At 41.8% G+C, this 17,161-nt stretch overlaps 1 protein-coding gene across 1 annotated transcript; it reads left to right on the forward strand.

Moving 5' to 3' along the window:
* Window positions 1-1,356: 1,356 nt before the first annotated feature.
* Window positions 1,357-15,170, forward strand: rnd1b (Rho family GTPase 1b). Its single transcript, XM_037773663.1, has 5 exons — window positions 1,357-1,640; window positions 2,111-2,198; window positions 11,439-11,548; window positions 11,688-11,822; window positions 12,328-15,170. Exons 1-5 carry the CDS (start codon window positions 1,521-1,523, stop codon window positions 12,571-12,573), a joined length of 699 nt encoding a protein of 232 aa, XP_037629591.1. The 5' UTR covers window positions 1,357-1,520; the 3' UTR covers window positions 12,574-15,170.
* The last annotated feature ends 1,991 nt before the right edge of the window (window positions 15,171-17,161 follow it).

Genomic DNA, 17,161 nt, shown 5'->3' on the forward strand with positions numbered 1-17,161 from the left:
CATAACATGTCTTCTTTCAGACTAGTGGAAAGAAAACATCCAAAATACACATTTAATTTCACTTTGTCTGTTTAATGTCTGTAGATTTCTCCCAAATTCACCAAAAGTTAGCATTAGATTGAACTAATTAGATTAGTTTGCATATTTAAACATAACATTTCAGAAAACTTGTAATACAAAACAATAATTTCCCTAATGTGAGTAATCAACTGGGGAAGTTTTATGGTGATATATGTTAGTGGAAATGAATAATCGTTTTTTTGTTTACATTTTCATTTTTATTTATCATTGTTGTAGGTCTATGGTACGACGGTACGACGGAGTATTAGGGCCACATTGAGGAAAAATAAACAAATCTGAGATTTCGAGAATAAAGTCATAATATTACGAAAAATAAGTCATAGTATTATGATAATAAAATCATAATATTATTAAGTAGTAATTTTACGTGTTATTTTCTTTTTTTCTCGTAAAGTTATGACTTTATTCTCGTTATATTACAACTTTTTTTCTCGTAAAGTTATGACTTTATTCTTGTAATATTATGAATTTTTTCCCGTAATATTACGACTTTTTTTCTCGTAAAGTTATGACTTTATTCTCGTTATATTACGACTTTTTTTCTCATAATATTATGACTTTATTCTTGTAATATTATGACTTTATTCCCGTAATATTACGACTTTTTTTCTCGTAAAGTTATGACTTTATTCCCGTAATATTACAACTTTTTTTCTCGTAAAGTTATGACTTTATCCTCGTAATATTACTTTTTTTTCTCTTAAAGTTATGACTTTATTCTCGTAACATTACAACTTTTTTCTCGTAATATTATGACTTTATTCTGGAAATCTCAGATGTTTTTTCCCTCAATGTGGCTCTAATACTCCGTAGTACATTTGTACTTTGGCCCTCACTACATTAGATACTTATATACAAAATACTTAGACTATAAACTGTGTTACCTTCATCACAATGCTCAAATGTTTTGTGGCTCCAGACAGATTTTATTGATATATTTTATTTTTCTTAAAATGTCTGTTTTGATAGTAAAGGTTGCTGACCCCAGTGTGTGAGTTGAAAATGTGTACCCTGTTCACCTGTAGTGTCTCCTCTTAAACTCCTCTAACAATGTAATCTTGTGCATTCTGAGCATATCTTGTATTAAAATCCCTGTGTTTATACCTGCATGTGTATTATCTTTGCTGCTGCTGTGTGAGGACATGATGAGAACATGTAGCACAGGGCTGTGAGACAGACAGACAGACAGACAGACAGACAGACAGCCTGTGGAATGGAGAGCTCCTATTGGCTGCTGCTCGCCTCTATAAAGAGCCGCAGTGGCAAATTCAATCAGATCAACTGAGAGCATCCTCCAGAAAGCATCCTCCAGACAACAACCAGACACACAGGGACTCTCCGTCACACTGGGATCACACATTTCTGCCTTTTTTGCTGCCTTTTCTCGTTCCATCATTTTCTGCAACAACAACAAACAGTGGAGCAGCAGCAGCAGCACCATGAAGGAAAGGAGAAACACGCAGCCGCTGGTTGTGAGATGTAAACTGGTTCTTGTTGGAGACGTTCAATGCGGAAAAACGGCGATGTTGCAAGTCCTGGCCAAGGACTGCTACCCAGAGGTATGCATATACTCTAAAATGTTACTGATGATAAAATGCATCTATGCACATAAAGCTGTGGTGTATTTTGTGTTGATAATCAATGTTCAAATGATTGAACGTGGCAGGAAAAAAAAAAAAAAGTGGTGCGCATGTTGCAGTCAATTTCCATGCGCATTTTTTTTTTTTTTTTTATCAAATTTCCTCCTCTTGGTTTATTTTGCATGCATTTACCGTAATACCTGTAGGTGCGTCAGTTTTTTATTTATTTATGGCATGATGAGTAGAAATACGCATTTATGTTACATGTTGAATATTTCTTGGTGCAGCTGCAGTCATTCATGTGATTGATTGATTAATTGATTAATCATTCAAATTAAGGGGAAACACATTTTTTATTTCTAATTAGCCAAATAAATTGCATTACCCGTAGCATACTGACTGAGTGACACCTCCTCACTCATGGCATCGTGTTGCTAATTGCTCCCCAGACCTACGTGCCCACGGTGTTTGAAAACTACACAGCCTGTCTGGAGCTGGAGGAGCAGCGAGTGGAGCTCAGTCTGTGGGACACTTCAGGTACCTGATCACATTATTTCATCTCTGTCTGTCTCTCTGTCTGTTTGTGCAGCCTATCATGGCCTGCAGCACTGAAGGAGTGATATTTAGGCAATGCTGCTGCTGTGAATGTAATGAGCGTCTGTCTCAGCTGGAAAAAAAGCTGCTGTCTTGGAATTTCTTCCTAGATATTCTTCTTTTGGGAGCGAAAAATGCAAGTGTTATAAGGAGATAACATGAAAGTGGTGTTTGGTGACATAAAGGCTATAATGGGCAGGCCTCATACTCTTTGTTATAATCCATCGTTGAGGCAAAATGTGCACTTGTTGAACTGCAGAGTCTCAGTCATGTCTGATTAAATTCTAGGGCTGGGATGATAACACCTATGTACCGATTCGATACTATTCAATTCGATATGTATTGCGATTTTTAAGTGCAATTCGATATTGCGATTTATTGCAATTTTTGTTAACTATTTTTAACACTAGACCATGGGGGAAAAATTATATCATACACTTATAGGACCTCTTAATTTGGAAAATATCTAAATTAATACATTCAAATGTTTGATTTTCATGTCCTGGAGTTAAATATATCAGTCATTGTCAGGCATTTTATACAATTTTTTCCAGCAACCCAAAAATCAAAGACATTTCCCTCAAATTAGTGGTATTTTTTAATAATTTATAAGGGACATGTAATGTTTTATGCTTCTAGTTAATATAATCCATCAATCTTATTTCCATATAAATATTTTGTATATACAGTTCCCTTTGTTAACACCTTATTTTGAAAACCGAACATAGTCACACGTGTATACTTCCATTAACTTCGCCAAGTCCGTCGCTAGCTCTGCCATTAGCTCCGTTCTATTTATACATCCATGGTCAGCTCCACTGGGATTTGACCACGGAGATGAGAGTGACGGCTGGCTTGACCGAACGTTACCGCAATACGATAACGTTTCCTGTCCATGACAGAGTTAGCATGCAGCTTTAGCCATCATGTCTAGCTCTGTTTTTCCTGCAATGTGTGAAACCCAAAGTGTTTTCTTACTTTACTGTATGAGTAGTGTTTATCACTTTGGATTTAAAAGGTGAGGGTTCAGGTCGTATCCACGCGGACCAACCGCCGTTTTCTGCTTTCTCGTTTCGGCTCATTGCGGTTTGTTTTGGTTGATGGATACGGGACGGATATGACGTCACGTTACTCTGACTATGACAATAAAAGTGTTGACTTCCTTCTACCTCCGCATAGACTCAAATGAAGCAAATATATCGATCCGATCCTGCATTAAAAAATCAATACATAGGTGAATCGCTTTTTTCACCACTCCATTAAATTCCCTCTTTTATCACCTGATGCTTTTTACACATGGCGGCATCGAGAATTGACAGATCTACAAGTACGTTTCTGTGTGTTTCACTGGAAACTAGAGACGGGGATTATTCCGCTTCACTTGTTGTTATTGCTGACTTTGTGTGTGCCTCATATGTTCATTTACACTAAGCGTGAAAAAGAGGGTCAATGTGTCGGCGTGGATCTCCCCGAGGATCTGCTGCTCAGAGTATTGACCTGAATACTGTGAACACGGGTCTGCAGCACCTGTTTGATTCCGTTCATGCTCACTGCACAATGGTTCCTCTCTCTCTCCACATCCACACACGTCGTTCCGGATGTATCACTAGGTCACGGCGGCTGAGCATCCGTGTGTCTGCGCACAACAAATCCTTTATGTAACAGGCCCACTTGTGTGATGTTATGTTGCAGTATTTACTGTGTTCTCGCTGTTTTTCCCCCCCATTCATTGTCCAAAAGCGACAACAGGGGGAAAAAAAGTGAGTGTAATTCCTTTCCCAGACCAAATCCTGCTTTTTAATCCCAGACTGTGGACTTTTGGTCTGGCCAGCAGGAGTGGGCCCGGTGCCGGGGGATGATGCTGGGCACACAGAGACACATCCTGTTGAGCAGGAAGGTTTTTCTGGAGCAGACAGACAGGAGGCAGCTCAGAAACTCTGGTGACCTGCATTCCCCTCCATATGCTGCTCCGGGTCACCCACTAGAGCAGCATGATGCCGGGGATTAACACTCTGAATAGGTCCACTGGGCCACCCCTTCTGACTGACCCAATGAGTCTGACGTGCTTTCTCTTTCTCTCTTTCTCTGTTTCCTTTCTCCTTCATCCTTTTAACTTGTATGTGCAGCTTTTCTGCTCGAATTTACACAGTTTTTTTCTGCCCAGCTTTCATTGTTTCATTTCTTTTCTTCCCTCTGTTGACCCCTTTTCTTTGCTGCTTCCTCGTTATCCATGCACAGTCCAAAATTGCACCAGTTAAATCCTGGCTAATTTGCATCACAAGGAACAACGAACCAGTAATACAGTACACGTGCCTTACAGACAGTTGTAAATTAACAGATTAAATAGAGAGGCGAAGTCCCTCCCCTTCCAGTGGACCCCATGGGATCTTATTTTGGAAAAAATATGTACGGTATTCAACGGCGAGAGAAAAAAAAATGTTTTTATCACGTTTGAATTGTGTCAAGAATCACACATGATGTTTGTCAATTTAAAACATAATTTTGCAAGCCAAGAAAGTCGCAATTTTGTTAAACTGTTGAAGTATAAGACTGTGAAAATACATAATTAGAAAGACTACACACCCAAAAGTTGCCTAAGTGACGTCTCTCTCGCTGAAGCTACGATTATTATGTGTTTCCTACTGGGATGTACTCACACCAGCACTGGGTCTCGCTCGTTCTTCCTCTTCCCAGCTGATTAAAAAGACCAGGAGTCTCTGGATAAAACACACCAGGTTTCATTTGTGCGTGGTCATACCTGAGTTAGTTAGCTAGCTAGTGTAGGTGACGTTTATCGTGTGAGACGAGAGATGTAGTTCACTGAGCGGTTTCACACACAATTAAATGATTCTACGACAAACTGTGACTTTCTAAATTATCTTTTAAATGACAAACATCAAATGTGTGATTCAAACGGGATCAAAGAAATATTTGTCTCTCACCGTTGGCTATTGTTCATATTTCTCTGAAATAAGGTCCCATAGGGTCCACCGGAAGGGGAGGGACTTTGCCTCTCTATATCCCCCACTCCTCCCCATCCTGTGTTATGGATGACTCTCATGTATCTCATGTCAGGCTGCGGCTGATGGACGACAGGCTCGGGGGCTATTTGTTGGTCCCACCGTACAGTTTCTCCCTCTTACTGTAATTTGCTCTAATTGCGTGGAGTTGTGCCGCCACCACACCGAGAGGGTCTCCTCATTATCCCGACTCCCCTTCATTGATTGGACTGACCTCATCACTGGTTTCCACATGGCAGCAGCTCCTTCTCCCAGCTCCGCCATGGATTTACAGACCAAAATCAATCCACCGGTTTTAATCAGCCTGGTCCGATCGGACATAAAGGGTGGGGGGTGGCAAGGCGAGCAGCGTCCAGTGGCCATAACTCATGAATAGTGAATAATGAATGTCATTATGGTGTTAGTGGGTAATTTATTTCAGGTTGAATGCTGATAAAGCCTTTGAGTTTTAGAAGATACTGTATATACACTGTAATCATTTATTGTATGATTAATGAATGAGATTGATTTGTAATGAACCCAACATCCATTTAGGCTGATGAAACAATCTGTATGATGGTGAAAGGGAGGCATTGTTAATAGACAAGAATCATCCTAATAGTTTACCATGATGAGTGTCTATTAACATAGTGTCTTGTCGTTTCAGCAATAGTTTGGTTTTTAATTAGAATAAATGATGAAGGCATAAAAAGGCATTATTTTAGAGTACTGTAGACTGGCTAAACTATTATAGTATTAGCATTGGGGGGGACATATCATGGTCATTTTCAGGTTCATACTTGTATTTTGGGCTTCAACTAGAACATTTTTACATGTTTTAATGTTCAAATAACACTTTATTTGTTCTCATAAGCCCAGTCTAAATATACCCGTTTTCACCCTCTGTCTGAAACGCTCAGTTTTAGCGCCTGTCTCTTTAAGGGTGCTTTCACAAGCCGACATTTAGTTAGTTTTAATCGAACTCTGATGCGGTTTGTTTGGGCAGTTGTGAACACAGTAATCGTACTCTGGTCCGAGACCGCTTGCGAGAGGTGGTCTCGGACCGTTTCCAAGCGAACCAAAACGCAGGCTGCCTGTTTAGGTATTTGTTGAGATGGACACAGGTAAACAACAGGTTAACATGAGTGGGAGAGGACTGACCTGCGACCTCTGCAGAAGCCCGATGTCTGTTTGACATCTGGGCCGAAGAGAACGTACAGAATATGATAACTAAAGTCCACAAATATAGCGACGTCATTCAAGATTAACTGGAGGAGAAGGGATTTGTGCGCACAGTAGATCAGTGCCGAGTCAAAGTGTAAAAACTTCAACAGCAATATTTCAAAGTCTGTGATTCCCTGCAGAGAAGTGGCAGCTAGATAAATTCACTCCTTCGTACACGCCCCTCAGCAAATTATTTCTCTATTTGCTCCGCTTTACCAAAAGTAGACTAGCCAAACGGACTATGTCTTGTTAAAGTACCCTATGCCCCGCCTTCCGAAAAAGCCCAGTGTGCTCTGATTGGCTTGCGAGAAAAATGGGGTGCAACTTTGCAAAGGAAGTTCTCAAGCTGTGGTGTCACATAGAAAGGGGAGCCAAATGGCTTGTTGAATCACATGTTTTCTGATCCAGGCAGTTTGTGGGTTGGTAGGCACTCCAGATACCCAAATGTACGTGCACAAGAAAAAGTGAGTTTTTCATGATCTGTCCCCTTTAAGGTTTTTACCTCTGCGGCTCTGACTATGACTTTGTGAAAGATTACTAGCAGAATACACTTTTAATTCAATGCACGTCGAGGCTTTACATTTTTAACCCATCTGTTGTTTGAGTCCAGCGTGTAATGAGCTCTGACGGTGTCAAGTCACAAAGTAAAGCTTGTTAGCAGCTCAGACGTGGTGATGCTCAGGAACAAAGAGCCGTCCTCTCTGTCTCTCTGCAGGGGTCTTCAGCACCGATTCTGACTGGCTCTGGCTTGTGAAACCAGCGAACAACCGTCTGACGCAATGTAGTGTGTTTTTTGGCCCGGCTGTGAAGTCCGTAGTTATCAGCTGCAGCAGCAGCAGCATCACAGCTCCCAGTCGGCTGAGTGTGGGTGGAGAGGCAGGGCTGCTCTCATCCCCAAATCTGTGAGTCATCCCATCACTGGATCATTAATCTGTCTGACCCCTGCATTCTCACTGTAGGAGAGGAGTGTGCTAATGATGGAGATGTCGCTCAGTTGATTTGGCGCACAGAAATACACTCACAGTCTCATGAACACAGAGAAAAAAGCAGATCCTCCCCTCCCCCACCTGTACGCTCCGACACAAGGCCTAGGCCTGCGAAGCCTACTTCTGCTCTGGCCCAATTTCCACCTCGACACTTAGCTCTGGGCACCGCACCATCAAGACGGATGGAGTTGAGCTCAGCCGCAGGAATTTGGTTATGCTCTTTTCTTTTCCTTCCATTCCCCGAGTCAGTCAGCCTCACTCTCCGCGTTTCATGCCTCAGAAACTCCCCATCTGTTGTCGAGGCATGCTGTTGAGAAAAAGGAAGAACATGCTTGTGCTGTGCACGTGTATTATTGATCCATCGGAGCCATTGTTTTGGGTCGTTGCGATGGAGAGACGGAGGGAAAAGAGACAGGGATTCTGTGATATCAGACTGCAGGGGGTGAAGGATTAATGGCATAGGAGGGCTCTTTGTGATCTCCCTCAGTAGGCTACACTCCTGCTTTCCCCTCCTCTCTTCCTCCTGGCCTGCTTTCTTGCCCACAATAGAAATATCTTCCAGGATTAGAAACTGGGGGGGGTGTCGGGAGAGTGCTGCCAACAGCAAACAGCATGCTGTGGAGCTTCAAATACTAATATTTACACATTCATAGCTATTTTTTTTTATTTCATTCTTTTGAAGAGTGGATAAATATGCAGACTGAATCCTGCAGCCTTTGTCCAAAAAATAAAAGATACCATTTCTGTGGAGAGAAAAAACATCCTAGACGTCCCCTCCCTCTTGACAGGGTAACTCATTTGTCAGCTTTAATTGCAAAGGCTCTCTGGACCCCCTGTGCTGCATCCCATCGATTGCTGCATTTAGATCAGTGGACATTTAATGCAGAATCACACCCAGGTTCCCGGCTGTGTGATAACCCCTTGAGGGAGATTGAGAAGATTTATGCCTCTGACTCTCCTATGAGACACTTCAGAGTCGCCACACACACACACACTAACACACACTCATCATCCCGGTGGTGCTAATTGTTCTGATTTTAGTGTCAGTCTTCACAGTCAGCAAAGTTGTCTCACAGATGAGCGTTGCTTTTCCTACTCAGCCCCTAGGTGTAAAACGGTGTTAGGGCAATAATGCGATTTGCATTCTTAAGGTGACGACGTCTGTCCTCTTTGTGAAAACACAGTCGTAGTAAAATCGTTTAATCAGACAGCTTCAGTTAATTTGCTTCTAATTAATTTTTCTATCCAAAGGCGTATAAACAGTTTTAATACAACAAGCGTGTCCCTTTCTTCCTACTTTTCTTCAGGACACTGAGCTCTGAGGACTTTCATCGCAGCTTGTCATTATTCCGCTCACAGCGCCCGGCAGCTGGCAAATTCAGTTTTACCCTTTGATAATGTGGAAAATCATGAAGTATTCATGAAACTGATCTGTATGCACACATGCATGTTGTGTGTGTGTGTGCTTTTTTTAAAAATGTTTTCTTCTTCTGATGCATTGTTTTCTACGCTGTTAATCAATTAGCACGGTTGTGTAATATCTAATGAGTGATTACTGCTTTTGTCATCTGTGGCTATAAGAGGAACACCGAATCCCTTTTTGGGATTCACACGGAGCCTAAAGTAAACATGTTAATCCCATTGAGCTGCTCCTCTTCTGTTTCATCTGATCACAGGCTGCTGCCAAATTTAAATACTGTGTGTCATTAGGTGTGATGTGTGTGACGGATGTGGTACCCGGCTCTGTTTCGGAGCAGAGGAATGTCCCCAGCAGTGGGTGGGTGGGCAGTTTGCGGTGTAAAATGATTGATTGGCAGTTAAAGCGAGCCTTTATGGAGAGGTGGGAGGAATGCCTGATGTAGATGGTGGATTCCAAGGCTGTTGCTGTGGTAACAGAGGGACTGGAGGTATTGCGCGCCGAGCAGAGAGAGGATTTTTTAGGGGGGGGGGTGGGCGGCGGTTTACTTAAGGATTCTGAGCATGAGTGGGAGCGTCTGCCTGCCCCGAGCCCCACCGTTCCACTTGCGTAATCTACTGCAAGAGAAGATCAATGAGGATTTAGTGCTCGATTGTCATCTTCTCTCCCTCTGAAATGCCAGCGGAGGATATAGGAGTGGGGGAAAAGAGCAGTTTCAGGGACAGCAAACTGAGGCTCAGCAGGAGAAGTGATGCCGATTGCACATAATCCCTGCAGCTGTGTTCTGTCATTCTGCCTCGGCCACTCTGCTGCTCCATCGTCCTCTCTGCTCTGCTCTGACCAACTGCCTGTTGCTACAGCAATCGATTCATGAAACAATCTCCACTGAAAATGAATTCAGCATCGACACAGATCTAGTGATGGGCGATAGCAAACTTTTTAAAATCGATACCATACCAATAGTTTTTGTTACAATTTTACTGATACCAATACTGATACTTAAATGAAATGTGATTTTTCAAAATCATAGTGATTTTTAGAAAAAAAAGATCTTTACACTTAAAGGCAAATCACATGACACATATCAGCCATAAATAACACATTTAATTAAAAAAAGAATCCAGTATTTTACAGAAATAAAATGATTAAACCTGTAGTACGCAGAATATTTTTGACATCATTGGGCAAAAATTCCCTAATAACCTTTCAGCATATTGTAATTCAAGTGTTCTGAGAGAAAACTAGACTTCTGCACCTCCTCACGGCTCTGTTTTCAGGCTTTAAAAAATCTAGACCCGTGACGGGAGACTTTGGCCAATCACAGGTCATTTCAGTGAGAGAGCGTTCCTATTGGCTGTGCTCTGGCTGATGGGCGGTGCTTCGTATTTCCTCAACAGATCTCACATGGCTGCTGGGTCACAAACTTTTTTATTTTACAGCAGTACACTACAAGATGTTTCTGAAAACATTTGAGGTTTGAAATAGGCATTACAGTAATAGAATATTGATTCATATTTGATCAGCGCTGCCTAGTTTGATCGTTTGATCGGAGTTTGCGAGTGATTGACAGCTGCTCAGAGACGGCAGGCTACAGCTCGGCTCTGATTGGTTGTTTTCCTACGGTCTGTGAAATCTTGCAGATGCCATTAGGAGCACTTGAGGACACAGGGGCATATGATTTTTTTCAGATTACCTGTGTCATGCGCTACTGTCAGGATATAGTGACGATTTTATAAAAATAACTTTTTCGAATCATATTTGTTCCTTTTCTACCCTCTGCTGCTTTAAATAATAAGCCTCCTTATATGTTGTTTTTAAATGTTTGAGGAGGGACTCGTGTTGTTTTGTGGGGCATATTATTGTCACAAATAGTACATCTTGCTGTATTTTTAACTGCAGGTGACAAGACGCACCACTCCATGCTACATTCCTTTCTGCTGTTTTCTCACATGTTTGATGCGACTATGCACCGCTGTGTGCTATATCTGATGTCACATAGTTTCCACAGTAATGTGACACAGGCCAGCTAAATATGTCAGGGCTGTGTTGGCACAAACATACAAAAGTAGTGGAAACGTTTGGAAGTGATGCAGGCACCCACTTTGTATTTATATCATTTTAGTATCGATATCTTTTTAAAGTAATCGATACTACTCAAATCGCCTAAGCTTTTGTACATTTGATATGAAATTATGCTTTTGAATGTGGCACCAGAAAAATGTGACCTCAAAGTATTAAAAATATCAAAAGGCCTTTTTCCATCAAACATTCAGGAATAAAAAAGCATATAGAGGAACTTTGAGAAATACAAAGAATGGAAACTACAAGAAAATGAGGAAAACATTGGCGGTCTTTGCCAATATTTCAAAATGGTTACTCTGAAATGTTTGTCTCACAAATCAGCAATATTCAGAACTGTACTTGTACTTCTAGTGGTCTAAAGGGGCTGCACTGAAGGCATTGATGACTACATGAAATCAGAGATGTCTGCGTGAGTTTTCAAAGTGTGTGTTGTCTTTTTTTTTTTTTTGTCTAATTCTGTTTTCTCTCCTTTAAGGTTCTCCATACTACGACAACGTGAGGCCCCTGTGCTACAGTGACTCAGATGCAGTTCTGCTGTGTTTTGACATCAGCCGTCCTGACACTGTGGACAGCAGTCTGAAGAAGGTAATAGCTTCAGTACTTCTCTTTAGTGTCCCATTGTCACAAACTTAATATCAGCAATCTATCCTAATATAGCTTGTTTTCATCAAAGGATACTGTGCAACTGTGTACAGTGAACTGACTGTGGTTTTGTGTCCAACAGTGGAAAACTGAGATCCTGGACTTCTGTCCGAGCACGCGGATTCTGCTCATTGGTTGTAAGACCGACCTGCGCACAGACGTCTGCACGCTGATGGAGCTGTCCAATCAGAAACAGACTCCCATCACCTACGAGCAGGTGAGTCAAAAGAAGTAACGTAGAGTTTGTCAGGAATATAGTCGGTCATATCTATTATGGTAACATGCAAATTGCAAAATCTGGCAAAAACTTGCAAAAACTCTGACAAGAATCGCTGCCCAACGACGTATCCTAGTCTTAACTATACAAGATCAATGCCTAACTTAAACCAACTTGCGAGAGTTTCCTAACTTGTGGCTTAACTTCTAGACACGACCAAAAACTTGTTGCGTTATGATTACAATGCCAGTCGATAAACTATAAATATCAGTAATTCCTATTTTGTCTTTTTTATGATGACAAAGCGGTCAAGGATATGTTGTCACCTAGAAGAGTCAATGATGGTCATGCTCCCTCATTTTTAATTTCACAGCCATTTTATGGCAGGGTCATTTCCTCCTGAACTCCACACTACATGGTGACCCTGGTGCAAATAGAAAACAATGACGATGTATTAAAGGATGTTATGAGCAGCACCCTTCATCCCTCATCACCTTTATTGCAGGGTTCTGCCATGGCCAAGCAGCTGGGTGCCGAGGCGTACCTGGAGTGCTCGGCGTTCACCTCGGAGAAAAGCATCCACAGCGTGTTCCGCACCGCGGCGATGGCGTGCATCAACAAGCTGCAGCCCCTCCCCAAGCCCAGCCCCACCCGCCGCCTCTCAAAAAGACTGCTCCACCTGCCCAGCAAGTCGGATTTGCTCTCCTCCACCTTCAAGAAGGAGAAGGCCAAGAGCTGCTCGGTCATGTGAGTGGAGACCTCTTGGGTTACAGTCCTCACATGCGACCCCCAGCCCCCGCCTCTTTGGTCTCGGGGAAGGGGGGGTGGGCACGATGGTTTTATCAGGGCTTCCTGCTGAATCCTTCCCTCACCCCCCCGGAAACCAAACACCCCTCAGAAGAGGTGGACACCTCGCTGTCCACTTGCTCCTGAACCTTTTAGCGCACATCCATTTTGTTCCCACTACTGTTTATGCTTTCGAACAAACAATATCAGTCAAGGTTTGATCATCGAGCTATCATTTTTTTTCACCTGTAAACAGTATGCAACTACAACGGTGTTACATCTGTCTGATTTTACTATCTCTAGGCACATGTTGATTTTGTCCAAATTGGAAATGTGCAACGTGTGACGTTTAATCTTGTGATGTAAATGCCTCTCAGACAACTCAATGGATATTTTTCTAAAATAAATCTAGCATGAAACCGTCAGGAGTTAGCAACATCCTGTACATCCCTCTTAGTAAGGCGTGTGAGGTGTGAAATAGCGTGTTGCTGGTGTCCCCATTTAGGCCTGTGAACGCGCAGAGGGAGTAGCGGGACAAACCGCAGTGAGAGCTATTACATAGAGAGCTGCTCTCATTGTCTCAGTAGTGATGAGAGCTGTGAGCGCAGACAGCAGTCTATTTCAACCTGCATGGATTGTCGATGCATGGTTGTGTAGCGCTGGACGGCGCTGCTCCACAGGATTTCAGTGGAGGATGCCCGAAGAGGCTCTGTGTAAATGAGGACACGCAAAAAAAATAAAAGTTTAGTTGGGCTTCCGGTGTCTCTGCTGTCACAGTCTATTTTAAAATACTATTTTGGTGATGGGAAACATTTTAATGGATGAGGGAAGTCGCTTTTATATAAAAAGCATTAAAAAGCAGCTCAATGCCGAGCTGTCCAGTGTTATTTATGAAGCCGCGGCTGGTTATTGATGCCAGTCAAAGTGTTATGAGGCATATTTAAAAGCATAGGATAACCGACTGCTAATGGGAAAATCTGGTTTGTTTCAAATATTCTTCGGGAAAAGATTTGTAGCATTGCGTTGTTGACAGTTTTTCAACAACTCAAAAATGGTATGCAGTTTTGAAAAAAATGCCTTTCATATTATATTATGTTCCCGGACGATTTTTTGACTAATGTAATATGCCTGTGGATTATTTCTCTCGTTCGCAACGATCCAAATGTAGCACTCCCAACCTGACTCTACTCTTCCAAGGCGACTCTAGTTTTTACGTCGTACACTCTGTTAATCTCTCAACCTCCAATAAGCAGCACTTAACTGTAGGTTACGATGAATACAAAGCAAAAATTGGACCATTTCTCTGAGCTTAAATCTTTGGCTTCATGGTTATGTGCGCGTGCAGCATCGATCTCTGTGCTTCTTCTAACCATAAAGCAATAATGATTTAAGTGCTTGTGATGCAAGGTAACCCTGTGCGGCAATAAAGATGCAGCTTTGTGATGATTACTGTCATGCTATAGCGCTCCATGGACTTCCATGATATAGACTGAAACCATCTCTGCTGTACAAAGAGGCTGCTGATCTGTGTTTGCCCTCCTCCACCGGTATATAGAATAACCAATGACGACGTCCTGCTATGAAATAGATCGGAGTATGAGAGGGAACGACGCCCTTTGAGTTGGAGATGCTAGACTTTGCTGTCAATTTTACATAATCATAATAAAAAAATAAACTGCTTGAGTGAGTTGCAGTATATGCTTTTAAAATTGGATAAAAGTCTAACTATCATCTTGTAAAAAGGGCTAGTGTTTGGGGGGAAAAAAAGGAAATAATGTGAGGAGAACAAGTAAACAAAATGCACAGGCTGGCCCTGTCCAAAGAAAGCTATTTTTCCATTCTTTGTTTATTTGGTTGATGTGTTTTTTTCTGTTTTGGTATTTAAAAGCATGATGTGTTGTTTTGGAAATGTCTCTCTGAGATGGTTGTAGCGTCTTTATGGAGCAGTGTGGACTACCCACCCCCCTCGGTAGTCGGAGCAACTTAAAGTGGTGATTTGCACAAAGGCTTCCAGTTCATGTTCACACACCAAATTCCTTGGCATTGCCTAGCAACAATTCAGCGTAGGAAACAGCGACTGGCTCTTGGGTTGGTTGTGTGGACAGAGAGGGTTGGCTCACGAGCAGACATCCCCGCATCCATTATTACAGCGTCAGTTATTGCCAGGCTTGTATATTTCTTGATATTTTTCTTTGGGTTAGGGAGCTGATGCCAGGCCTTCTGGAGACGGGATAGACGGACCATGTCAGTTAATATGCAGCCTTTGTGTTGTAGTCAGTGTGTGGTACAATGGTGCAGTCAAACTCCTAAGCATGTCCTATTAAAGTTGTATGATTGTACATACCGTCTTCTTGTTTTATAATCATTGTAAGACGTCTTCAAGGATGTCACATGAAAATATTGTTGATGTGTATATTTATTTGGTAGCTATTTTTTTGCCTTTTTTTCTATTGACATGTACATTTGTTTAAAATCTATTTTGGAAATTTTACTTTTTTTGATTTTTGTTTTGTTTTGTTTTTGCTGTGTTAAATAAAGCTTGCCCTGTCTGGCATCCTTGAATTGTCTATCTCATGTCATTTAAATCTTAAATCGTTAACGATCCAATACAGAAAAAAAACTCCATTATCTGTGATGATATTCTTTACAGTAATACATACTGTATATATATTAGGGCTGTCAATGTTAACGATGTAATAACGTCCGTTTTAACGCCACTAATTTCTTTAACGCAATCAATTTGTCGCAGGTTGTAGTCCTAACTTGTCACGAAGGAGGCTAAGTAACGCTCCGAACTTACGCAAAATTTTGGCGAGGAAAAACTGTCACAGCCATTTTTCAAAGGGGTCCCTTGACCTCTGACCTCAAGATATGTGAATGAAAATGGGTTCTATGGGTACACACGAGTCTTGACTTTCCTCTAGTTCTCTTACCTTCAGGTGTTTTACACATTACTATGATATACTGATTTACACTTTAATCAAACAGCCACACTGATCAAAACACTTTACAGACTCTAGTTAAAACCCTCCTGTCCTTCTTCTGATCACATACTTCAGAAAGTGTGAAAATGAAAGTGAGCAGATGTCTCCAGTGGTGTATCACTTCAATCATCTCTGTAGGAAGTGAGTTGCTTATCTTTCCCACTCTATCAGTGCTAGTAATTCCTTTAACCGGCTCAGAGTCACCGCGTGCATGCAGAGCAGCATGTCTCATTAAGGATAGAGCAAATTTAAATCACGATGGATGTGGGGGATTACTGTCATTTTCGATTACTTCAACCCTGAGCTAAGATCATAGTCGCTGATTATCAGGGAGTTATTATCTCAGACTGAGAACAGAAAAACGTGTCAGTCGGATGTGTAACTGGCAAATGATTAACAGCATAATAAGGATGATAGAAGGATAGATAGATAGAAAGATAGAAAGATAGATAGATAGAGAGATAGATAGATAGATAGATAGAAAGATAGATAGATAGAGAGATAGATAGATAGATAGATAGAAAGATAGATAGATAGATAGATAGCGCTTGGCACACATTCCTCCTTACTGATTGTGTTGGAAATCTTCCCAGCTTCTCCGTTTCTTCTGAAGATGCACATGGCTGCTGCTCTCATCTGTCTTCAAACACGCCACATCTGGTGGCTGCCAGCTGCAGAGGTGTCTGAAGCTGGCCTGGTGCCACAGAGAGTGGCGGAGGTGCCAACAGGCCAACCAGCACATGTGCCCTCACGCTGCCTCTTCTTCCGCTGCCACAGACTCTAAGTAGTGCTAATGAGCTCTAATGACACTGTGCAGCAAGTGATGTCTGCGAGGTGGTGTCGGTTGAACAATACTGACTGATAATAAAGCATTGAGGAACATTAATGTCTCTTTGGCATCTTTTAAAGGAGCAGTGTGTAACATTTCAGGGGATTTATTTGCAGAAATGGAATATAATATTCATAACTATGATTTCTGTAGTGTATAATCACCTGAAACTAACAATGGTTGTGTTTTCGTTGGCTTAGAATGAGTCCTTCATATCTACATAGGGAGCGGGTCCTCATCACAGAGTCCGCCATGTTTCTACTAGAGAGAGCCTTTCAGTTTTTTATGTTGCCTGAAGGCCATCGTAGTTCTCCGACATGCTTGTGAAACTGCGGTAACGTGAGCTGCAGAATACAAAACCATGGTACCGCCAGCCGCCGTCTGACTTCTGTTGCTCCTAAAGTAGTGTTATTATGATAAAGGCGTTACCACAGTTTTGCACTCGGCGGCTCACATTACTGCAGTCATGGAAAGGGAGGTGTGAACGGAGGGGTACTCAGTTGGTTGCAATCTGCAACCACAGATGCCGCCAAATCCTACACACTGCACCTTTAAGTAAATTGGTTGCAATCAAAGTGGCCATTGTTAGTTGTGCACCATAAAGGTGAACATGTTAGCAAGTACAGGGGACAATTTAATACATGTTAAACTAAGGTTATATATGGAGTAACATTATCATTCATTTGGTTTGTGTTTGTGTCCACCTGATGTACTGAAGTCTAATATTCACTCTCCTTTTA

The sequence above is a fragment of the Sebastes umbrosus genome, chromosome 6, assembly GCF_015220745.1.
Source record: "Sebastes umbrosus isolate fSebUmb1 chromosome 6, fSebUmb1.pri, whole genome shotgun sequence".
NCBI lineage: Eukaryota > Metazoa > Chordata > Actinopteri > Perciformes > Sebastidae > Sebastes > Sebastes umbrosus.